The sequence below is a fragment of the Ambystoma mexicanum genome, chromosome 11, assembly GCF_040938575.1.
Source record: "Ambystoma mexicanum isolate Mex_15411 chromosome 11, UKY_AmexF1_1, whole genome shotgun sequence".
NCBI classification, from domain to species: domain Eukaryota; kingdom Metazoa; phylum Chordata; class Amphibia; order Caudata; family Ambystomatidae; genus Ambystoma; species Ambystoma mexicanum.
The window spans coordinates 182,275,540-182,301,820 of record NC_090934.1 but is presented as its reverse complement, the minus strand read 5'-3'; the positions used below and the strand labels follow the sequence as shown (position 1 = coordinate 182,301,820).

Genomic DNA, 26,281 nt, shown 5'->3' with positions numbered 1-26,281 from the left:
GGGATGCTACGTCCTCTTGAGCAAACAAGGCTCTATTAGTGAGCGCTACTGGTAATTTCTTTAAAAGATGAAACCTCCAACCAGTATGATTATAATCCAAAAATATAAATGTTACTAGTATATAAAAGAAGACATCATCTTCATAAACAAATAAACAAATTAATTTGGTTGTCAAACAGTAAGCAATTAAACCTTGAACAGACAGTTCTGGTTAAACAGCAATAGTAGAAATGTCCAATGACTCTACTTTCATTCAAGTGGTAAATGCTAGATAAACGCAAGCTAATAATAAGAAAAAACAAATTCTTTACATCAAACATTCAGACCAACAGTTATCATCATTCTCTCATTCAAACTGAGTCAACCACATTCAACCACATTCAAGGGTATCCTGCCTGTGGGATTAATGACAATGGTGTAACATTCACGTCCACAGAAATGAAAACGTACCTACAACAAGGTGTCAAATACCACAGATCAGCTGTGCACCATCCCCAAGCGAACAGGCAAGTTGAGAGATCCAACAGGTACATTAAAGGGCTACTTCAAGCAGCAACTGCAGTAAGCCAGGACAGCGAGAAATAATTACTCAAAGCCATTGCATTGCACAGAGTTGCGTCAGACAGCATTACATGGGTTTCACAATTCACAGTGGTGCACTGGTGGCCCGCCAACATGTCCCTTTCAACAAAGTGGGTGACAAGGAGGTGTGAAAAACCCGAGATTCGACCTGAGCAAATTAAACAAAGCACCTGGTGGAATGCAATTGCATGGCGAGTTTAGTGAAGTGGTTGCAGATAACCTCTTGGTTGAGGCTTTGCAGATGGATACAGGGCATCATCATCTTGCCTGTCTGTTTCCTCATGATCACTACGGGGCTCAACCATCCAGGGGCCTCTGCTTCTTTCGATTGCTCTGTCTTTAGTAAATTCCTGGATTAGTTGATTGAGGTTTATTTTATTGTTTTCGGTATAGGGCTCCACTTTCTGTTTCATGGGTATGGTGTATTTTCTTAGTTTGATCCTGTGCATGCACCCCTTCAAGGCCCCATTATGGGTTTGAAAACGTTGGGCCTCATAACGATTGTGGTGGTACGAGGGTTCCGTTACCGTCCATTTTTTGGGTGTTAATGGACTTACTGCCATTCATACCGCACAGCCAAATTCTGAGTTTCCCTTCAAATGAAGGATTTACCTCCAGCATCATGTTGGATGTAATTCCCCACCTTAAAAACAAATCTCAGTTCTGGGGTTCGGGACCATTAAAGAGGGGGGTAGTGGGAATACTCATTAGGAAGGGGATAGACTTCAAGACCACAAAGGTTTGGTCAGATGCAGAAGGCCGAGCCTTGCTTGTTTCAGGGACCATTTGGAAAGTGTCCACTACGATTGCCACGATTTACTCCCCCAATGTAGGGCAAGTTAGATTCCTCTCCAAAACAATCCCCAAAATCATGCTAGAGTCAACAGGTCATGTCATCCTTGGAGGAGATTTTAATACATGGGCAGATCCCACGTTAGATTGGAAACCTGGTAATCCAGAAACACGTGATAAACTCGGAGAGCAGGCCAATTCAGGGTAATGATGGAACTGTATGGACTGACTGATGTGTGGAGACGAATGCACCCTACAGAGAGAGCTTACACTTTTTTTCAGCCCCACACAATACACTCACCTGCATTGACCACCTCTACCTCTCAAGAGAACTATGCGATACGGCCTCACACACAGAAATCACACCTATTACATGGTCTGACCATGACATGGTGACCGCCGACATAATCTGGGAATCCCTACCAGTCAGAGGTGGAAAATGGAGATGCAACGAGACCCTATGGAAAGACCCTGTTTTTAAGTCGGAGATGGAAACTGAAATTGCCGATTACTTTTGATTGAACGATACTGGGGAGGTCTCTAAACAAGGGGTCTGGGATGCGGGCAAGGCGACCTGGAGGGGAGTCCTTGTGAGGGAGGGAGCCAATAAAAAGAGAGAGAGAACTCTGATTGAAAATAGACTCCGTAGAGAAATCACCCAACTAGATGATGAAGCAAAGGAAGGGGACGTATTAGACCATGAAAAAGTCAGTGATGCAAGGAAAAAAAGGGAGGAACTACGTCTTCTAGAAGACGACCAAATAGCTTGCAAACTTCTTTTCCTAAGACAAACATTTTATAAGCAAGGAGATAAAGCAGACGCGTTGTTGGCGGCCAGGCTACGAGCACAGCAGGCAGAACACAGAGTGCAGGAAATAGTTGATGGAGGGCCCAGCACAGTAATAAGTAGGACCACCATCCCCGAAGCCTTTACAGACTTCTATGAAGCCCTGTACACCCCAGAGACGGAACCGGACCCGTCTAGCATTCGATCCTATTTAGCTGACATCAATATGCCCAAACTGACATATATTGAGTCTGAGGCCTTGGACGACCCCATAACTGAAGAGGAGATTCAGGAGGCCATAAAACGACTAACACTAGGTAAATCCCCTGGTGAAGATGGGTATACTGCAGGTTTTTACAAGGCATTTGCCACACAGCTCACACCCTTTCTACCGGAACTATTTAATGAGATCCTAGAGACAGGGAAACCTCCAGATTCATTTGTCAAAGCACTCATAACGGTCATCCCAACAGAAGGGAGAGATCCCAAAAAATGTGGATCATATCGTCCCATCTCCCTGCTCAACATAGACGCAAAGATATACACAAGGATCCTGGCAGCTAGAATTGAATCATTCATGCCCGCCTCATCCACCCTGACCAGGTGGGCTTTATACTGGGCCGCCAGGGTGCAGACACCATGCGCAAGACCCTGCACTTGGTACATGCCTCCCACAACCTGAACACCAATCCCTCACTACTTTCCATCAATGCAGAAAAGGCATTCGATAGGGTAGATTGGGACTTCTAATGGGAGTCCTTCGCAAAATTGGGATGGGCCCCAAGCTTAGAAAGGGAATCCAGGCAGTCTACTTGACGCCTACAGCTTCGGTATTTGTAAGCGGGGTATATTCTAGGTGGTTTCAGTTGAAGCGGGGTACCCGACAGGGATGCCCACTATCAGCCATCTTGTTTGCTTTATCGCTTGAACCATTAGCACACAAAATAAGATCGGACACCAGTATAGAAGGAATGCACCTGGGACACACAGAGTACAAGTTGGCATTATATGCCGACGACATACTCCTGCATGTGGTCAATCCTGAAAGATCCATTCCCCGAGCTATATCCCTCCTCGAAGAATATGGTCAGTTATCAGGGTTAAAGGTCAATCGGTCCAAATCCATATTGTTCCCCCTCCAGGGGGCGGTAGAGGTAAATGAAACAAAATACTCCTCCCTTGGACTGACGCTTGAGCATGACACTATGCAATATTTAGGGATACGAATTACGAAACAAATAGACACTCTATATGAAGAGAAATTTCCAAAGCTTCTTGCCAAATTCCATGCGGTCCTGGCCAGGTGGGACAAATTGACAATCTTGTGGCTTGGCCGGCTTAACGCCATAAAAATGACCTGTCTCCCGAGGTTTCTCTATCCCTTTCTGATGCTTCCCATTAAAATACCGGAGCAATACTTCACTGAAGTTAGAAAAGCGACCCTAAAATTCCTGTGGCGTGGGAAAAAAGCCAGGATAGTCTACAACACATTGACGTTGCCCAAAGATAAAGGAGGGGTAGGCCTCCCAGACCTCAGGAAGTATTATGTTGCTGCCCAATTACAGGTACTCGTCCCTCATTTACGCAACCAAAAAGAACCACAGTGAATAGCAATGGACAACCACTATTTAGACCCAGCAACACTCTCGGAGTGGCTATGGGCCCCACTAAAGAGAGTGTTGAGGAAGACGAAGGAGCATCCGCTCTTTGCCACCATATGGGAAATATGGAGGGAGGGTCCAGAGATGAGAGAAATCACAACATGGCTGTCTCCACTGAGCCACCTATGGTCCCCGGGCATAAATAACCACATCCCCAATGTTGAAAGATTACAGGCGTGGTATGAAGCAGGACTAGAAAGGGTGGGCCAGCTTCTCCAAAGCGATTCCTTTATCACTCTCCCAGAGCTAACATGGGCCCTAAATATAGGCGTGCTCTCCACTTTCCACTACTTACAGATCAAAGGGGTCTTAACGAAGGCAGCATGGAAAGAAAAACTGAGTAGGGAGCTCACCCCCTTCGAAAAACTGTTGGACTCCAAGACTGACAGGAAGGGCCTGATTTCCGCCATGTACAAATTACTAGTAGAGGAGGGTAGAGGGAACACACATAACCTCAGAGCACGTTGGGGGAATGACATGGGGTCCGAAATTGATGAAGATATGTGGGATAAAATGTGCCGCATGGCAACACGCACTGCCATATCATGCCAATACAAACTCCTTTCCATCAAACTCTTGCACCGCTGGCAGTATGACCCTTATAAATTATCCAAAATGTATCATTCATCCTCCTCCCTCTGTTGGCGTGAATGTGGACAAGTCGCAGATTATTGGCACATGCGGTGGGGATGTCCTAAGATTAAGTTCTATTGGGATGAAGTCTTGGGGTGGATTAGGCACCTGGACGGGATTCAGAGAACGGCAGACCCCCAGCTTGTCCTGTTCGGTCTCGAGAAAATAGAGGACGAGTGGAAGAGAGTCCAAGGCTTAGCTCCCCATCTGTTTCTCGCTGCTCGGGCTTTACTCGCCACCAAATGGAAATCAATTACGACCCCGACCGAGAATGACTGGATCAATGCTGCAATGAACATATGTACCATGGAGAAAATTACTGCATCACTCCACGGCAGGGCAACACAGTGTGAAGTCTTGTGGTCAGACTTCCTAAGCAGACGCACATCAAACAGACATCCAACCCCAAATGGTGATAGGGTCCATTGTCTATAGGGCCTGACTAGGTCCTTCTCCCCTTGTGTACTAATCCCCCTCTACCTGTTTTGAGGCCGCTTCCACGCTACCTCTCAGGCACCAGTAGAATCATGACAAGACGCCCTCCTTGTGGCGAGTCCCCGAACACACCACATCAAAACAATTTCAGCCTGCGCATGACCATGAAAACACAACTCCTTGGTAACACGATTCCTTAGTCCGTGAGGGATGGGGGAAGGGGGGAAGGTGTAAAAGAATAAAGAGAACGAGAAAATGATGTCGGTTATTTCCATTGTTATACTGTTGGGTCTATAGAAACAGACTTAAGCATTGTATATTGGTGTTACTTCCACCTGTGTAATGACTATGGATGCATATGTAACCTTTTCTTTTTTCTCTTTTCTCACTGAGAGAACTGTTATGTGTTAAAACCTAATAAAAGCAAATTAAAAAAAAAAACTAATCTCAACGGAATTACCTTGGCAGATTCACCAATCGCAGTAATTCCACCAAAATCCCCATGGAGTCCTAAGGTGTCCAGAAATGGAAATCTGCACCGCTCTGCCACCACTTATAATCCTGTAGTAAATCAGTGTTGGCAGTAATTCAGCAGAATTATTACCAAATTACTACCAAACACGTAATGAATCCATTTGTGGCGGTTCTCGATTGAGCTTCCCATCCCATCGCAGGTGATCGCCATTATGCACTCTTTGGTGATGTCAAGTTGTTGTCCAGTTTTCCTTGACGTGGCACCAAGTAGGAGGCCACCCTTTGGTAGAGCTGTACACCTTGCCTTTGGTTACTTTAGATATTGTAGTTTTGCTCCTCTGCGTGTTTGGAGTGCACCTCCGAGGTGTTTTATTTTTGCCCCAATTCTTTCTAAGTGTTTTTGCATGTAGTTTTCACACCCTTTATACTTAACCCTTTGCATTGGGGTAATTTCTCGATATCGTTGCATTGGCTACTTGTGTTGCTTCCTCCATCAAACTTTTTCACTGTTCTGCGTTTGTACAGTTTGCTGAAGCGTCCTATTTTCAGACAATGGGCACATGTTTTTCCGCTTAGTTTTTGTGTTTGTCTCACTGCTTCTGCTACGTCTCTTAGCATTGCCTCAGTGGTCAGTCTGCATCGGCAGGGTGTGGCCAACTCCCTCAGTGCTTGCACAGATTCATCCACAATGTCCTCTGGGTTATGCCAATGGTTGAGGAATTGCAGCATGCGTGGGTCTCTGGCGAGCAGCGTCTTAAAGGAGACTCTGCACTGCAGCGAGATTTGCCATGCTGCCTCTGGTGTCCCCAATTGAGATTCCTTCACTTCAGGATCCCAGATCTGAGAAAGGGAACCAAACAGTATGGGAAGGTCAGGCACTAGTGGGCAATTGTGTAAAGAAATCTCCTAAGCTAAGGGGAAATTGAGCAGGAGCCTCCGGCTCAAATTGCCCGTAGCTTAGGGATGATTTCTTTTCACACGTATCCACCAGCACCTGACCTCCCCATACTGTTTGGTTCCCTTTCTCAGATCTGGGATTTAGCAGATGTGATCACCTCCTGCCAGGTGGCGGTTACATCTGCCAAATATGCACTTGGCTACTATCAGGCAGGAAATATGAGTGGTGCTTGACTGAATCGCCAGCAGCTATAAAATAGGCACCCTTGAATGATTATGGCCTTAATATACCAATGATCACTCACTTTGTTCATCACTGCTGCTGGAGTAAATCTTAAGTAATGCATGATATGTACTTCCATCCTGTTCAGAGAATTGTGTTCTGAAACTGCCCTAGTCCGCTTTGTTTGGCAGGGCAAAGCTAAACAAAGATGGAACTGGTGCTAAAGAAACATAGAGCTGTTCTCCTTTGCCGCAACACTGTCTTTCAAGCTACTGGTAGTTTGTGCCCGCAGAAGACCAATTCTCGATCAGCCTGACTGAAGGCACAGAAATAACAGATGTTTGTCCATAGGTTACCCTACTGTAGGCCACTATCATTGAAAAACAAACCGACTAGAACCGTAACACAACAGCCAACAATTATTCTCGAGTTAAAGGCTATTTACCAAAATAACTCCAATGTTGTTTATACTAAAAACCAAGCACCACCTAAACAGTCCAAATACTATTCAAACGAGGATCCCCTACCAGAATTACCCAACTATAATTCAGGCAAAGATCATCCTACAAAATAACGTTGATATTATTCAGCTAAAGAGCTTCACGAAAAGAACAATAATTGTATTCAGACGATTCCCCACCAAAACAACCCAAACAGAATTCAGACACACCCTTCCCCAACCAAAACAACTCCAATGTTATGTAAAGACACCTCACAAAACAACTGAAAGACCCTCAACCAAAATAACTCAAATATAATTTAAAGACGCCTACCCTAACTTAACTAAAAACAACTCGAATCTCATGCTGCCAAGGAGCCCTCCAATCAAAACAACACAGATATGCTGACAAGGTCCAGTCCTCCACATCAAAAACCAACTCCAAAATCATTCCGATAAGTAAAACGGCCAAAGCAACTCAAACATCATTCAGGCAAAGATGGATTCCCACACCAATTAAAACGACCCAAATATCATTAAGACAAAAGTAACGCCCCAGTCTGAACTACCAAAATAATATTCGGAGAAAGGCTTTGCAACCAAAACATTATTCAGTCAGAAAACACCCAAGTATCAGTCGGCCACTTGCTTAAATCTCCACATGCATTACCAAAATGTCTGGCATTGGTAAATGTTGTTCTAATGGAAGTAATTAAATTGTCACACATTTTATGGACCCTGAACATCTCTCATGCATTCTAATGGGCCCAGCACTGTTGAGCCTCATATTATGAAATGTCTTTTCATTTTTCTCCATCCCCGTCTTGGTTCTGTGGTCCCTGGAACAGTGGATGTAACATGCCCTCTCTCTCTCTCTCTCTCTCTCTCTCTCTCTCTCTCTCTCTCTCTCTCTCTGCTGTTTCTAGTGGTTCTGTGCATCAGAGTCAATCAGACTTCACCTTTCTGACGGGGAGGATTGTGAGCAAAGTCTTTAAAACCAGAGGGACCATTGATCCGGGTTTAGGAATGGACATCACCAATCGATCAGCCCTGGCATTTCTTCGGGAACATCTTGGTAAGGAAAACATGTTCCTGTTCAAAGAAAATGCAAAAGCACATAAACACTTGAGAGCCTAATAGATATCAAACATATCACTGCAAAAACTAGTGAGTAGTATTATTGGTTATATGTGATTTTACCAGTGGAAAATTCAGAGTGATAATTTCATCGCGACCAAAATTCCGAAAAACACTGATTTTTTTTAATGTTTGTTTTTTTATTTGGGGGGTCCTTCATTTTTTATCCTTATAATGCCACCCCAACCCGACCCGTTTTAACCCCTTAGCCCACTCCCCTATATATATTTAATATTTTCGGTGCTTCTCAGTATTCTAGTTTTTTGTGAAATGTACCACTCTGAAATGTTTTCGGTAAATTGACTGAGTACCGTAATATTTGTAAGGTGTGCTTCTATGAGGTTTCTATTATGTTCGATTTTCCAGGTGCTTGTAGCTTTCCAGAACGTACAAAAATGATGTTTGACAGATTGGATGCGGTCATCTTTTGGATTTTTTGACCATCTCTCTACAATAGATTGTTATGCGGAGAGGAGCCAGACAAGCACGGTAGAGTATGCAGGATGCCCACATCCGCACTGGTTTACAGCCGTGGGTTGCTTCAAAGGAAACTGTGTACTTGAGCTCTGAACAAAGTTCTTTCTTTCTCCAGCATGGGGTCTGGCATGGATTCACATGCTCATGAATATTCCCCGTCGTCAGGCTGGGAATCCTCGGTAAAGAAAAAATCAGTATCAGTTTCGTTTCTGATCTGTCTTTCTTAGTAGTAGCCAATCACTGGTCTCTGGGTCATACTGCCCCCAGCCAATGACTGCCCTCTCCCTTAGCCCCTCCCCTGGCAGCCATCCTCAGATTTTTACAGCACGTTCAAGTGTTGGGAGTCCTCGTGCTATAGCTCTCGAGCTTTTACTGCGTTTTGCTTTTTTTCATAGAGTTTAATCTCATTTTTTCGGTCAATCGAGCCTCAAGCTCCACCGTTTCTACTTCCGATCAAAGGGGACCCGTTTCTGAATTTTCGACGCCCCTCAAGGGCGAAGTTTCATCGAGTTACGATTCTTGGAGGATTCCAGAAGATCTGAGGCCTACCTCGTGGACATGGCCCAGGACAAGGGAAGTTTCACACCCGGATCCAAGCTGTTCAGGAACTACTCTGGATGCGGATTACAGAATGTTTTCAAGGAGGATGAGCATTCGAGATGTCTCTACTGCCTTCACGCAGACAAAACGCACATGGAAAAGGACTGTGCGTTTTGCAAGAACTTGTCGGAACGGACTATGAGGGATCGTCGGATCCGCCTCGCCAGCTGGCTGGAGAAGGGCCCAGCAGGAAGAAGAAGAAGTCCGAGCGGTCTTCTAAGTCCTGTGAGAGTGCCCTGGCAACGGGGGCCCAACAGAATGCAAACCACTGCGAGTCCACGGGCACCAGGAGCGCCGAAGGGTCGGGCTCTTCGGCTGCCAGGCAGGGCGCACTTTCACCGACGCCATCAACCACGAGCCAACGCTCTGGCTCGGGGAAGAGAAAATCCGAGAACCTGGGTAAGCTTCTGGAGAGGCCTCGGTCGATCTTGAAGGAATCAGCCGAGGGGGAGCGAGGCGGTGACCCTCCCCGAAGGTGAAGGCCTCAAGCGCGCCCAAGGTGGTGAAGGCCTTGATTCACCCGGCTAAGGCCTCTATCGAGGGAGTCGCGGTGGCCCTGGCGAAGCCTGTGGAGGCTACCCCAGTGGAGGCGACCTCGGGGCCCAGAGTTTCACTGCCAACACGGAGGGAATCCTCTTTTCAGCCCATCGATAAGACCCCCGTGAAGACCCAGGTGGAAAAAGGGGGGGCGGTGGCTGTTACGGACACGGATACAGCATCTGAGGAGGAGCTGGTTGAAGTCGTGAAGGGCCTCAACAAGAGGTTCGAGGAGGTCCGGTCCCACGGGAGGAACCCTGAGGAGGCGGACGAAGAGAGCGACTGTGGCACCGACGAGGCTCCCGTGCAGGAGGAGCAACCATCGCACCCGTCACAGCCAGTGCCCGAGCCTCAGGAGATAAGGACAAGGTTGCCTCTCTAACTCCAACGGATGACCCAGCAGAACCGGGCCAGTCGGGAAGCCCTCCAAACAAGCAGAGGAGAGTTCAACGCCCCCGGCCTTTCCAGCCCTTGCGGCCCGCTCAGCCTTCATCTCCTTCCCCTGATCCTAGGGATGACACGGGAACAGATACGGCCACGACGGGGACGGATGACGATGGTGGTGACGACGGGATGGGCCTTCCATCACCACTCCCTCAGGCCTCCCCACCCGACGAAATTGGCTCCTACCACGCCATGATTGCCAGGGCATCCAAGCTTTTCCAGCCCTGCCGCGAAGAACGGAAGAAGGAAAGATTCCTCTATCAGCGGTGCGAGGCCATGAGGTGCCGTTGATTGACGATATCTGGGACGAGGGACGAGGGACTTGCTCTCCTGACGAACCCGTTCACGACGCCTGCCAAGAGGGATCGGTACGAGAAGTAGTACTGGGTCCCCGATTCCGCCCCTTTGTGCCTTAGGGCACAGCCGACCCCGGATTCGGTCATCTCAGCGGTGGCCAAGAAGAAAGCGTCGGGGGCGACCGCTTCAACTTCAACCTCCCCACCTGACGGCGAGGGAAAGAAACTGGACACCATGGGACGACGAGTCATCTCGTCTGCGGCGACGACAATTAAGGCGGCCAACGCCCTAGCGATTGTGGCCCGCTACGACAGGGAGCTGTGGTACAAGATCGCTCCCCTGCTGGTCTTCCTACCGGACGACAAGAGGGCAGAGGCCCTAGAGATCCTGTAGGAAGGTGAGGTGGCGTCAGACCACGCCATAACGGTGGCCACGGACATCGCTGACACCGGGTTCCGCCAGTTGGGCACTGGTGTTTGCCTTCGACGGCGGGGATGGCTCAAGGCAACAGATTTCCGCCAGGACATGCAAACCAGAGTTTTGGACATGCCCTTCGATGGGAACAACCTGTTTGGAAAAACAGTTGGAGTCACTTCAGGCCATCAAGACCGACACACAGACGGCTTGGGCCTTGGGAGTTTTGCAGCAACGACGGCCGCCCTTTCGGAACGCCGGAGGCAGACAGGGTGCCTCCAAGGGATCCAGCGCCGGCTCCTCGACGTACTGCCAAGTGGCTCGCTGTCACAATCCACTTCCTGAAACCCCCCCGGCAGGTCCACGGGCCAGGAGGGGTCTTGGCTCGGGCCCCCAACAAGCTTAGGCATTCTTTGCATAGGCCCTCTTGGGGCCAGTCCTGGTACCTTTGGCGCCAGGCTCATACTTAATGAAGACTTGTGGTTGGGAACTACTTTATTTCAGTGCCAGTCAACATGAAGGCACCCACATAGCTTGGCTCCTTGGAACCAAGCTATGCGGTAAAGTGTTTTGGGTGTGGTGGCCTAGGGACTATTTTACCTGGACTACTTTCTTGATGCTATTTAAACCACACCCGACTTGGATAACACGCTTCGCGTTACTTTGCAATCCTGCAACGTGACACTCATCGTGTTCAGCTGCATCTGCGAACCTCGGAAGAACAGCATCTGAAAAACAAAAGGACATTGTTAATAGCAGCAGCTTACGTGTGATTCCACCGCTAGCTGCCCTCCGCTCCTGCAAACAGCATCCAAGGAGCAGCGAGCCTCCCAGACTGTCGGATCTGCAAAAAGGAGAGAAACAGGACATTAGACATTTTGCAATTGTGCCGGCAGCTTACCTCGCGAGTCGCCCACCGACCAGCATCGCCTTGGGACTTCTTGCTCCGGGTGAGCACCGCAACCTACAGGAACAAAAGACAACAGGTTAGCAAAGGCAAGGCATCATAGCGCTGCGCATAGTGCCTACTTACCGCATCAAGGTGCTCTCGAAGCACCATCACCTGCCGTCGAGTCCCAATTCAGCCAACGTTCCACAGCGAACTTCCGCGCACCTAAGGAGAGAGAAAAGACATTATTTAAATCCAAGAAAGGCATGCAGTATAACAGTAATAAGACCCACCTGAAAGACTCTAAGGGGCCTGCATCAGTGAAGTATATAGATCGCACTCGCCCACAAAGGACAACGCGCCCCTGCCCAGAAGGCAGGACGGAGAGCACGCCAAAACCCATAACAAGGTGAGGAAAGGTCCGGGGAGCGGCTGCTGGCATACGGGGTGTTGGGAGGCTCTTACCCCAGTTGCCCAGTCTTGAATATTGCCCACCTGTTTTCCAGGCAGAACTTCTCCGCTGATTATACCTGGGAGCGGCTGAGAAGGGTACCAGAGTCCCCACAGCTGGGTGGTGTCCCCGTGGATACCAAGTGAGCGTAACACTCGCTCCTCGTCGCAGGAGGCCTACAGAGGACGTGGCAAGTCAGGAGGATCTCGTCGTCGCGAAGGAGGCCAAGGCGGCAAGGCCACCGCCAAGCAGGACTGAACCGGCCGTAGCGTCAGGCCACCACCTGAGCACCCCGGTGGGAGGCTGGCTGGTGAAGTTCGTCAGCGTGTGGGAGTCCATCTCCATCGACCGTTGGGTGCTGGATGCCCTGGCCCACGGGCACACTCTCGAATTTCTAAAGAAGTGCCCCTGCATTCCTCCCGTGGCCAGGAAGGAAAATCACATCCCTCAACTGCTGTTAGAAGTAAGGGCAATGCTCAAGAATGGTGCAATCGAGATCATCCCGAAGAGACTCCGGGGCTCCGCGGAGTATACTCAAGGTACTTCCTCGTCAGAAAGAAGACAGGCGTTTGGCGCCCCATCCTGGACCTGCGTCGGTGAAACAAATACAGCAAGGCCCAAAAGTTCAGGATGGTCACCCTCCAGCACGTGCTGGGACAGCTGGAGGAAGGCGACTTCCTATCGTCGCTGGATTTGGAGGATGCTTACTTCCACATCCCCATTCTAAAAGTACACCGAAGGTTTCTCAGATTCATAGTCCAAGGGCGGCACTACCAATTCAAGGCCCTGCCATTCTGATTGAAGTCGGCACCCAGTGTATTTACCAAGTGCCTAGCACCAGTGGCGGCGCGGCTGCGGGGGATCCACGTTTACCCCTACCTGGACGATTGGCTCATCCGTGCAAGGACAAGAGAACTCGCCGTCGAACACACAGCGAAGACCGTCCAACTGCTCACGGATCTGGGATTCTCCATCAACTACTCGAAATCCCGCCTGGTTCTGTCGCAGGTCGCACTGTTTCTGGGAACCAAGCTCGATACAGTGGCGTGATTGGCTTCTCCGTCAGAGGAGAGGATGAAGCCCATCTAGGGGAAGGTGCAGCGTCTGCTGGCCACGGACGTGGCCAGGGTGAGATCCATCAAGTCCCTGCTCGGAATGATGTCCTCGTGCATCTACCTGGTGCGCCTGTGCAGGCTACGGTTGCGTCCTCTACAAAAGTTTGTCGAAGCACCTTGGATACAAGCGACGGGCAGCTTCGAAGACAGGATCCCGCTCAATGAGGCTTTCCGCCAAGCGATTCGATGGTGGGGCAACCGCACGCATCTCGATGCAGGCAAGGACTTTCATACCCCTGCACATCAGGAGACGTGACGACGGACGCCTCCCTGGAGGGATGGGGAGCGCACACCGGAGATCTCCACGCAAGAGGCCTTTGGCTCCCGGAGGAGAGGTCACACCACATCAACATCCTAGAGCTCCGAGCCGTGTTCTGGGCCCTCAGGTCGTTCCTTCCGTCCCTCAAGGGCAAGGTGGTGAGGGTCTTCACCGACAACACCACCACAATGTTCTACATCCGGAAGCAGGGAGGCACCAGATCCCCAGCCCTATCCAAGGAGGCCCAGGATCTGTGGCACTGGGCCGTCGCACAGGGGATGTTTCTGGTGCCCTTCCATCTGGCAGGAATAAAGAACACCATCGCCGACTCACTCAGCATGGAGCTGCGATCGTGCCACGAGTGGGAGCTGCGTCGGGATCAAGCGGATCGGCTCTTCCAACGATGGGGCAAACCCCAGATCGACCTCTTCACGACGGCAACAAACTCCAAGTGACAGAGGTTCGCCAGCAGGTTTCCCCAACCGAGGAGCATGGGCAATGCTTTCTCGTTCCCCTGGGACAGCCTATTCCTGTATGCGTTCCCCCCGTTGCCGTTGCTCTTGCGACTCGTCAACCAACTCAAGAGGTCCCGGTGCAGGATGATCCTCGTCGCACCGGCGTGGCCGAGACAGATCTGGTTCCCGGACCTTCTGGACTTGTCAGCGTCCCCCCCAGTCAAACTATCGACAGACTCAGATCTTCTCTCCAGAGAAGGAGGCGCCATCCTCCATCACGACCCGAGGTTGCTGAACTTGCAGGCCTGCTCCTGCGGCACTAGAATTTGGAGGGTACGATATCTCGGCGGACTGCAAGGAGGTGCTTGCAAAGGCCAGGGCGTCCTGAACTCTCTAGTGCTATGGACACAAATGGAAGAGGTTCTCTGTCTTGTGCCATTCACAGAAGATTAACCCTCTGCGAATTACGTCCCCTCAAGTGCTGCCGTACCTGCTGTCGCTGGCCAAGGCGGGGCTGGCTCATGCCTCCATCAAAATACATCTAGCGGCGATCTCCCGTTACACCAGAACTACGGGACGATCATCTCTGTTGTCTCATCACATGGTGAAGGAGTTTATGAAGGGACTGTTCCGTTCATTCCCACCGGTGAAGGCTCCGGCCCCGGGGTGTGGGAGCTCAACGTGGTGCTGACCAGGCTCATGGGGGCGCCTTTCGAGCCTCTGCATTCGGCACAGTTGAAGTTCCTGTCGTGGAAATCAGCATTTCCTGTGGCCATCACCTCTGCACGATGAGTGGGAGCGATCCAGGCCCTATCCTGCAAGCCTCCATACTTGACTTTTCACGAGACGAGTGTGGTGCTGAGGACACACCCCTCCTTCATGCCCAAGGTGCCGTTGGACTTCCATCTCAATTAGCCCTTGGTGTTACCAGTTTTCTTCCCGTCGCCGTCGTCGCCGGCCGAGAGGAGTTTCCGGAAGACATCACAACTGTTTGTGAACTTTGGACCTGTGAACCAAGGGAAGGCCCTCTCGAAGGCCTCCATTTCCAGATGGCTCTCAGGCTGCATTATGCACTGTCACCGGTTGGCAAACCGACCGTTGCCCGGCCGTCCGAGAGCCCATTCGATCAGAGCGATTGCTGCTACCACAGCGTTCCTATCTGGTGTGCCCCTGCTGGACATCTGCAGGGCTGCTACGCGGAGGTCGACGCACACCTTCACGAGATTCTACTGCGTCGACCGGGATTCCAGGGAGGAGTCCAGAGTCGGCCAAGCAGTGCTGCGCAACCTGTTCGCCTGAAGGTGGGCCTGGTGAGGAGGTAAGAGATGCTTAATGTTGAGTTGTTGCAATGCTTAATGTTGAGCCTTGCCACCTCCCGTGGTTGTGCATGTGTGTACTGCTATGTATTCTTATATTCATGAGCATGTGAATCCATGCCAGACCCCATGCTGGAGAAGGAACAAGTTACTTACCTGTAACTGTTGTTCTCCAGCATGGGTCTGGCATGGATTCACATGCGAATCCTCCCTGCTTCCCCTCTGCGGCTCTTCACTTGGTCCTACTGCCACTTTATGTGCTACCAAATCTGAGAATGGCTGCCAGGGGAGGGGCTTAGGGAGAGGGCAGTCATTGGCTGGGGGCAGTATGACCCAGAGACCAGTGATTGGTTACTACTAAGAAACACAGATCAGAAACAAAACTGATACTGATTTTTTCTTTACCGAGGATTACCAGCCTGACGACGGGGAATATTCATGAGCATGTGAATCCATGCCAGACCCATGCCTGAGAACAACAGTTACAGGTAAGTAACTTGTTCCTTAGAACTTATTGCAATCACAGTGACCTTTCTGATGATTGTATGAGTTTCTTTGCCTGAGTGTGTCCTTGCCTTACTTCACTCATAAGTATTTTTTAACCCATTTGTTTTAAGGCTCATACCCACCCTCTTTGGTAAACTCACAGGTGATAGGTGTGTACCCAGCAAAGCACTGTACAGCGTTAATTGGTGTTTTTAATGTATTTACAAGAAAAGACAAACACAATGTATCATTGGTTAAAAAAATAATTGCCTTTCCAAAATGTAAGATTTGATCCAAAGGGTGGCTTTACTTCAATATTAAGGACTCCAGAAATGTAAAGGGGTGTGTTGTCATTCTGTAACGTAATAAATCATTCTTTCATAAGGCAGCTGTATTGCCAGGCGCCTTATTAGTTATGTCTTCTTTGAGGACTACTGCATGTGATGCAGTGCGAGTTAAAGTTTGATGTGTAGTTTGTTTGATTTTGTTTTTATTCAGGAAATAAGTAATTTAGACTGTTTGTAGGGACCTTAACATCACCATTTCCAATGGATCTATGCATTGGTTAATATTCTTAACTTTCTGTAAATAAAAAGTTGTCTATATATCTGGGTAGGGAGAGCTGTAGCTCGCTATCAAAGCTCTTTAAGATGCATGTTAAAGGGGTCTTTGTGTCAGTAGACTGCTTTGCGATACAAAACCGGTGTTTCATGGTGAAAGTTGTTATAGTGACAGTCAATCGTGCAGAAGCATGTGGAGTTTGAGTTGTGGGAGAGTTGTTGAACGTTGCTTTTAAGAGCTTGTTTGGTTTTCTTGCTGCTTGTCCTACATGATAATATGGCTAAAGAACAAAAGGACCTTTCAAAGAACTGCTCTGTGATGCCTTTCATTGGGCCATTTTATCAATAAAAGCAGTTCCATCTAGGTTATGGTAGGGTATGCGATACATTGTTATTCTTACTTGTGTGTGTCAGCTGTGTGGTAATATTTCCACCCAGTGTGAAATTTCCTCTGTGTACACATTTCACCTGCAGAATATAATGATACATTATAAAGAATTGATCATTGTATTATTTTATAGGAGAATATCATTGCTTGTCCATTCTAGTGAATGAAGCTCTGCGTTGTACAAGATTTTCGCTTATAGATTGTTTTTTGCAAGACAGTGCACATAGAGCATGAGGGTCCGATGAAGCCCTCCAGAGTATGCTTTATGGCCCTCAAATTCATTATAAACATGCTGTTGGTTAACTTAAATGCAATGCAATCTTGATTCATAAACCTAGAAAAATATAAACAATCGATTATAACAGGAGAACATTACTGATTTTTACTACAAAAAGTGTCATTTGGTATTGCAATGGAATATTAATGTGACGGGTGCGACACTCAGGTGGTCTTGGGTTGGGGGCAGGGTGTTTTTAATCATAGCAAGTAGCGTCTTGTGATCTTGTGCAAATCATACACTCGGAGCCCTTACATTCTTGGGAAAGTAAGGTAAGCAATCTGCAAATGGAGAGTGAGGAATCACAGAATGCAGTGCACACTTGTGATCCTGAACAAGTACCATAGATACTTAGGTAACATGTTTTAGGAGGAACAAGGTGAAAATACACAAAGTACTGGGAGATGGACCCACTCATAAGAATATGCTTGTTATCTTTGACAAGGAGTATATTGAGCCATTGAGTTTCATGAGGAGGAAAGAGAAGTACTAACCACTGGGAAATGGAAGCGTTCATGTCCATGACCATAGCCTGTCGATCTTTGTCAAGCAATATACTGTGAAATTGTGCTGTCCGTGTGGAGAAAATAAAAGGAATTGGCTAATGTCTGTGTAAGGATTCAAAGGAGTGGAGTCTCTGGCAAATAGTACATTCTGAGACTTTGTGTTTCAACCATGGGGAAGAAAGCAATCATAGCAGTCAGTACTGAGGTTAGAGGATTATATAAGCCCACGCTCAATCTAGTTGTGTGGCTAGTAAGAGTAGAAGCTGGCAACAGGAGTTTGGAGAGTGAGGGGAAAGTTTGGAAGGGACTTGAGAGGGGGAAACAGGAGCCTTGGGGAGGAAGTGAGAGAGTAGGGGGTGAAAACATCAGAAGAAGGTGCAGAGGGATTTGTAGGAGGGGGTAGAAGAACATCAGGAGGGGGCAGAAATGATTATTTGTTATTTATACAGCGCTTATTTACATACATCATCTTCATCCCAACCGCGGTTGGTACTCATAGATGTTAAGGTGATGGGAGCATCAGGTGGGGGAGAAGAGAGATTTGGAGGCGGCATTAAGAGATCATCATAGGAAATAGGTACGGAGAGCACCTGGCCACACAACCTGTGACGTGTTTAGATGGTGAGCTTTACCTAAGGAAGCGGGTAGAAGCATGCTCCCGTCTGAAGGTCTCAAGCCCACAGCCGGAGGAGGAACAAGCATGTGACAGGGCAACAAGGGGGGAGAGGACTAGAACAGGAATAGGTAGATGGTGAAGGGGGCAGGAATCCAAACCATAGGCAAGGGAGGTGTCTGAGACCCTCAGAACAACCAGAGCTGAATGAAGAAAGGGTGTGGTAACTCATTGGACCCAGGACCAAGAGCCCAGCCTGGAGAGGACCAAAGAACAAGGCTGTGAGAATCCCTTACTTCGAGACTGGACATTGAGGACCTGGAGACCCAACAGCACCTGATGTGGCAAAGCATTCCTTTGAGACTATAACTTGTGGAGATGTTCCCCCACTGTTCTGAACTGCAAATGGGTTCCCACGTTTTGGCTTTGGTTCCAAGACTTTTGTCTGTGCGTTTTGTGAATTACACCATTTTCACCCATACATTCTTTCCAGCCCATTAGTGGACCCCGCTCACCCTCTTGATAGAATACACCTTGAGAGTATATTGCCTGTTGAGGGAAGTTTGAACAATGTTACAAGTAACGCTAAAGCTGTGTTTTAAACAAAATAGCTCTCTAAAAGACCACTGGGTTTCTCAGCATTCACTTGTTCAAACCTCTCATAGACCACAGGGTTTCTCAGCAGTCCCTTGTTCAGATCTCGCATAGACCTCCTGGTTTCTCAGCCTTCTCTTGTTAAGGTCTCTAATAGACCGCTGTTTCCCTCATTCACTTGTTCTGGTCCCTCACAAATCTCAGTTTCCAGCAATTAACGTGTTCTGGACTCTTATAGACCTCTGCGTTTCTCAGCATCCACTTGTTCAGGTGTCTCGTAGACTGGTAGATCGCAACATTTCCTTTTTCAGGTCTCTCGTTGACCGCTCTGTTTCTTTTCCACTTTGGTTAATGACAGGATTGCTCTCTTCTTGGGTGTCCACAGCTTTATAACTGGACTGCAACTTCTTCACCATGTTGGATTTTTGTTTGTGGTGTTTTTTTGCTCGGAAATGTCATTCCAGCCTCAGGGAGCGTACTGCAGAGTTGTTGTTAGTCGGCCACGCAGCTCATGGTCATGCTACATCCTGTTTCTCCTCAGAGGTTAAATCTAGGACATGTTCCCATTACATTTTGCAAACTATGTCTTTATTTATGTGGGTATGAAGTGTGTTGACATTGTTAGGCCAAGTGTATTGTCCATGCTTACAGCATTCGTAACATATTTCTGCTTCTATTGTGCTTGCTTGTATGAGGGCAACTTATTTACATATGCATATTTTCAGCATATTGTTGGTAGTTGTCTCTGGACATTCTTATTTCTTTGAAATATGCGCTTACGGGCAGGTCCGAATTTGAAATGTTTTTAAGATTTTACAGAACAAACGATAGAAAGAAGTGGGCCAGCAAATATCGGAACCCTCGGGTGGTTTTCTAGTGAAATCCTTTTAATGCGTACAAGTCTTCATAGTTGTTTCCACTACCCCTCACGCCATAGGGTTGTACTGGTGCAAAAGCCCGACCCACCCACTTCCTTGCTTGGTTGTGATCATTGGGTCCTGGCCAAGGATCCCCCTCTGGGCTTCTCCTAGAGTGGTGGGATTAGGAGAGGACCTATCATCTCTGATACTGTGTATCTGTGTGTTTTTTCATCTTCTGCTGTGTTCAAAATAAGGCTTTTCCCTCTTTTCTCAGAAAGTCGAATCTGTGTGTTTTTTCATCTGCTGCTGTGTTTAAAAATTCAACTTTCTCTTTATCCCTCTATCTTGGTTCGTCCCTCTGTCCAGACAACACACTTCTAGGTGTTGTGCTTTCAGCTGTATGGTGTCACCTAGGCCTTTTTTACCTTCCTGGACACTTGACTCTTGATCGTTGCATTGCTCTGTGGCTGTAGTTAGTGTTGTGCTCTGAGGTACCCTTCTCTTCCCGCCACCCCTTCCTTCTCTCTCTGCACTCTTACTCAATGGTGCTCTCAATCTCCCCTATCTTCTCTAATTTTTAATCACCTATCTTATCCCTCTATCAAAGTCTGGAATAAAAAAGTTCAAGAAGGATTTCCTGGTCTCCAATCCAGGCCAGCCCATCGCTGACACCAATGGCAGTGCTTCTTCCATGCAGATCTTCACTGTCATCCCCTTTGTTGTTCTTTCTCTGTACCTTTGGAGTCCCCTTTTGGTCTCTTTACTCGCCCCGTTCTCTATCTCTCCAAGTAATGGTGGCACCCATTGGGAGGTTCTCTTGGAATCCTTCCTCTCCTCTGGGGTCGTCATTAATGTCTACCTAAATGGCACTGTCATGATCCAGGGTCTCTCAGCCCAACCTCCTCCTTCATGATAGGCATCTTCCATCTCTCATCAACTTCCTCCCCTCTCCTGCCACCACTCTTTCTGCCCCCCACACCCCCTAACCACTCTGCCACCTCTGACGGGTGTACCACACTCCTGTAACCCTCCTCGTAAGACCTTCAAAAGTGGCAACCTGCTCCACTTAGCTACCCTCAACTCTCGCTCTGCCGTCACATACTCCTCTGCCATCTGCCACCTCCTTGCAGACCTCGACCTAGACGTCCTCGCTCTCACTGAGAGGTGGTTCACTGCCAGCTCTGTCACAAGTTTTGACACTCTTCACCCTAAGGGTTAGAAGTTCCTCTCTAAGCCCATGCCTAATCGGCCCCGTGGCAGAGTGGCCCTGATCTTCCCTGAGTGGGTCCCTGATATTATTATACCCACTCAGGCCTAGTCCTCTTTCGAATGCCTTGTCTACAGGTGTGGTGTCTCTCCTAGCCTCTCGCTCTGACTCTGGCTACCATCTACAGGCCCCCTGGCCAGGTGTCCCACTTCTTCTTAAAATGGGCTGACCTTATTTCATCTCTCCTGGCCTCCTCCTCCAAACTTCTCCTCAGAGACTTCAATATGCACTCTCCTTATTCAGCCTCTGGGCACTTCCGCAATCTCTGTGACTCTCTTTCCCTCTCCATGCTTCCCTTCAATCTGATGCACTCAGCCAAACACACCTTGAATGCTCTCATATCTTCAGACATCCCCATTTCCAACCCTATCGTTACTCCTCTCTCATGGTCTGATCATTCTCTCCTGTTCTCTCACCTGGACCTCCTGGGTCCCCCGGCTAAGCCCCTGCCCGCACTGCCAGCCTCCTTCTCTGTCATTTGTGTTGTGTTGCTTCTCCTTAGGGGAGGAACTCTTCCCATATGAAAGAGTATTGCAAGAAGCCTCTAGTGTGAAGAGGCCATACACTATGATGTCATGGAATGTTGGTGCATGTTTCTTGTTTTGGTTCTAGGATTGTCAGTTGGAGGAGAGAGCTGAAGGGAAGGGAGCCCATGAGATGTGGGGTCTTCTCTTCTTATTCATTAACCTAAATAAATCCATATTTCTAACTTACCTGCCTCTGCCGCATCTTCATAACAATGGCGACGAGGATGGGATGAGATGCCATGGAACGCAGGTGAAGAGAAGACCCCAGCCGAGATACGCCGCTTCGGCGAGCCCTGCGTTGAGCGAGGTCCTGTGAACTGGTTCCGCCGTCTGCCTTGCTCTCCAAGTCCACCCTGTGTATGCCGGCGCAGCGCTGTAAGGCCAACCCATCCTTGCCTCCCGTGTGCGGCCTCTGGAGTGGAACGCGGTCCACACGGCCGTCGCGAAGAGGACTGGCCTGTGTCGTCCGTTGGCTGCCCGCTCGATACTCTGTGACTGGCTGATGCGGGAAGCTGTGGAGATCAGCTGGCTCGGCGTTCGTCTCCGCCTGGGTAGGGGCTGCCGTGAAGAAGAAGTTTGCCCGGCGTCAGAGGAGCAGTCCTGGGAGGGCCGCTCCGCTCTCCTGTAGCGTCGAGCGGCCACCGTACGGTGGCCTGCGTGTTGGCCGCACCGCTCCTCTGTAGCACCGAGTGGCCACCGTGCGGAGGCCTGCGTGTACTGCACCTCCCCAACGTGACTAAAGTAAGTGTCCTTGGCGATTTCATCGCTTCTCCGGGGTTATTCGTGCGAACTTGTATGGTTAGCCACGTACGTATCGTCCACTGTGTTGCCGGGCATCGACATTTGAATGAAAGTCGTGGGGAGCGGACTCTGAACCAGAGTATCGTATTCCTCTTAACGGAGGGGCAAGTGAGCGGCGAACTACCGTGGACTACTAAATAGAGGGGCAATCCGAATTTCAGTAAGGCGTCAGAGGGGCAATCCGAATTTCAGTAAGGCGTCAGAACCTCTCATAACGCCATTTGATGTCTCAAGGCAACAAGGAGATAATTGAAGGTGTTAGGGAGAAACACCTTTAGTTATTGTTAAGGAGGAAGAGCGGGACACTACTGCACGTGCATATCTCTCAAGCAGGTAGATGTCAACCATGCGCAAGACATTGTGACAGTGTGACATTGCAGTGCTAGTCCTGACTGCGTGGACAAGCGAGCTGACAAGGGAGTATTGTAAAAGACATTTAAAGTGCGGAAAGTCAACAGAGCACTAGTGGTACCCAGCGCTGGGAGAATATAATAAGTACACATCGAGTGACATCTTTGCAATCAGAAGATATGGCAGCTTTACCAGGGATATCTGGTCCCCCCATTTTTATGCCTGCCCCAGGCGCGGCGAGAATCGCGTGGCCCCAATGGCGCAAGGGTTTTCTGCACTACATGAAAGCAGCCGGCGGAACGGCCTATTCCAGCGAGAAGAAGTTAGCATTATTGTTACATTTTTTGGGTTTCGAGGGCCAGAGAATTTTTGAAACTCTACCTCAACTTGCGAGTGACGGAAGCGGGGATGAATTAAATGAGTTTGAATCCGCGTTGGTGAAACTGGATAAGCATTTTAACCCAAAAAGGAGCACAATCTTGGAAAGGTATCATTTCCGGATGCGCACACAAGCCCAAAGTGAATCTGTTGAAGATTATGTGACAGCGTTACGACATCTAGCCCTTACATGCAAGTTTCAAGGAAGTTTCAACGAACATATTCGTGACCAATTCATGACTCATTGTCGATCAAATAAGATACGAGAGGAATTGTGGCTAAAGGATGAGCCGAGTTTAGATGAAGTATTGGACTTGGCGAAACGTGTGGAGCATTCCCTGGCATGTGTGGCCAAACTTTCCAAAACTGAAGGAGGGGAGCCCAAAGAAAGTAAACCGGAGATGTTGTCTGTGGCCGAGGGAAAGAACAATAAGAGAGGAAGAAATAGACAGTCAGGGAGGAGCAATCCGGAAGAAAGGAAGAATCAAGATTCTATGCAGAGATATGAGAAAAAAGAAGATAGGAAGGACGAAAGGCTATGTTATCGGGGTGCTAGTGCAACACACTTTGCATCCTCTGTTGTGTGTCCAGGGCGGAAGAGTACATGCTCAAAATGCAAAAGGAGAGGACATTTAGCATTGTGCTGCAAGAACTACCAATTTGGACAGTTAGGCCAACGGAGGGTCCTGTATGTAAATGAGGAAGAAGATGGGAGGTCATCAGAAGACGAGGTTGTGGTGCCATTACAAAATGTTATCGTGAATACTGTTAATGTTGTTACAAATGGTGGGGACCTTAATGATTGTGAACGGCCCTATGCTGTGGTAATGGTGAATGGGCGTAAGGTATCAATGATGGCTGACTCAGGGTCGAAAATAACTTTAATATCCAGGGTTGCCTTTAAGTGCGAAATGAAAGGGGTAGTATCTGAGTTATCAGAGCCCGACATAAATCCAGGAGGGTACAACCAAGATCGTATTGATCTATTGGGTTATGTATGGAGTAGATTTGAATTCAAGGGACGCATTTGTGATGGCAAAGTGTATGTTACTAAGAAGGGGCAATCCTTGTTAGGGTGGAGAGAACAAAAGAATTTAGGGATCAAACTCGATCCCAATCACCCAGAGCAAGTGCTGCAAATTTCCGAAGTGCCCGCGAGTCACGATAGGTACATGTCGGAGTTTGGGAAAGTATTCAATGAGAAGTTGGGAAAGGTGAGAGGGTTTCAGCACCTGATAACATTGAAAAAGAACAGTTTACCCATCGTGGCGAAACTCAGGCCGGTGCCTCTTGCTTTGAGGGAGAATGTGAAAAAGGAATTGCAGAAGCTATTGGAGTCAGGTGTGATTGAGAGAGCTGGAGGGGTTGAATGGGTATCCCCTGTGGTGATTTTGAAGAAAAGTTCAGGAGACATAAGGTTATGTGTTGATATGCGCGAGTTGAATAAGTGTGTATTGGTGGACAGACACCCTCTGCCCAACATGGGTGAACTATTGACCATGGTGGGTGGAGGAAGAATTTTCTCTTAGTTAGATATGACGTCAGCTTACCATCAGGTCGAATTGGTGGAGGCGTGTAGGAAGGTTACGGCTTTTGTAAAGCATTAAGGTGTTTTTCAATTTAGGAGAATGCCGTTTGGGCTGGCGTCCGCTTCATCAGTATTTCAGAAGATCATGGATCGTTTGTTGAAGGGAATGAAGGGAGTGTTCTGTTTTCAAGATGATGTATTGGTGAGTGGTGTTACAATGGAAGAACATGACAGGAATCTAGGCAAGGTTTTGAGGATATTTGAGGAGAGAGGTATTACTTTGAGAGGTGAGAAATGTATGTTGGCTGTGACGAAAGTGGACTACCTAGGGCATGAAGTGTCGGGGGATGGAGTTAAGCCCAAGGAAGACATGGTAAATACTATTAAGAGTATTGAGAAACCGAAAAGCAAGAATGAGCTGCGCTCTTTTCTAGGAATGACGGAATTTTACCACAAATTTGTGATAAGATATGCTGACAAAGTACAGGGGATGAGAAAGATTCTTAAGAAGGGCGCCCATTTTCTATGGAATAGCCAGTGTGACATGGAGTTTAACAGGATAAAGGAAGAAATAAATATGGCCGGTCCATTAGGATGCTTTGACACGAGGAAGCTAACCATTATCACAGTAGATGCTAGTGAGAGTGGACTGGGAGCTGTGCTATCCCAGAAGCAGGAAGATGGTTCTGAAGAGGTAATCGCCCATGCCTCGAGGGGTCTCAAGGGAGCGGAGTTAAGATATTCGGTACTAGAAAAGGAGGCTCTGGCATGTTTTTGGGCTGTGGAACGCTTCAGAAGTTTTGTGTGGGGAGTAGAGTTTGTGATGCGAACGGATCATAAACCTTTAAAAGCCATTTTTGAAAATAAGGGTCTTGACAAAGTCTCTCGGAGAGTGGCAGGCTGGGTTACCAGGATGCAGACACATTGTTTTAGGATGGAGGTCATACCCGGGAGGGAGAATGTTTTAGCTGACAGTTTATCAAGGATAAGGGTGGCAGGACCCGAAAGTATGGAGAGTGAGGAAATGGAGTTAGTGTTTGTCAACACTGATGGTATTGTGTCCAAGCAGGAGTGGTTGGAGGAAGTAGAAAGAGATGATATCATAAGGAGGGTAATCACATATGTTGAATCTACTGCATGGCCGAATAAGGTGGAATTGGCGGAAGAAGTGAAGCCGTATTGGGAGGTGAAGGATGAATTATCTGTTAATGATAATATTTTGTTCAGATGGGGTAGGGCAGTGGTCCCGATAGGTCTGCGGAAGAAAGTGGTAGATCTAGCACATAGCGGTCATATTGGGGTTACCAAAACCAAAGGAGTGTTAAGAGAAGATTATTGGTGGCCGGGTTTTGACAAGGAGGTGGAAAATTGTTTGGCAAATTGCCAGTTTTGTGTTAAGAGTGGAAAGGGAGTGGTGGCCAGAAAGCAACCATTAGTTGACGTCGGTCTTCCGTCCAGGATATGCTGTGATATTGCCATAGACATACTTGGTCCCGTGGAACTTGGTTATGCCCGTGGTAAGTATATTGTTTTGGTTGTAGATCTGTTTTCCAGATGGGTGGATTTTAAGATCGTGAGGGACATCACGGGTGAGTGTATGATAAAAGTTCTACAGAAGATTTTTGCAAGTGAGGGTTTACCTGAGACTGTATTGACCGACAATGGTCCCCAGTTTATTGGAGAAAGATTCTCTAACTATTTGAGGAAGTGTGGAGTTGGTCACAAAAGAACTTCATTGTACCATCCCGAGTCAAATGGTGTGGTCGAGAGAATGAATAGGTGTGTGATGGAGAGTGTACGTATGGGAGAGGAGTGTGGTTTAGACAAGCTA

General features: G+C 48.2%; 1 protein-coding gene across 3 annotated transcripts in view; it reads left to right on the top strand.

Annotated features, from left to right (window-relative positions):
• The window catches only part of PAFAH2 (platelet activating factor acetylhydrolase 2), a 395,798-nt gene that overhangs the window by 330,274 nt on the left and 39,243 nt on the right, over positions 1-26,281 (top strand). For 2 of the 3 annotated variants that reach the window (XM_069622750.1, XM_069622751.1), the window contains one exon: positions 7,850-7,998. The exons of the other annotated variant lie outside the window; for it this stretch is intronic. In XM_069622750.1, the coding sequence (XP_069478851.1) occupies positions 7,850-7,998 (149 nt within the window). The remainder of the gene's footprint in view (positions 1-7,849; positions 7,999-26,281) is intronic. 3 annotated transcript variants of the gene reach the window in all.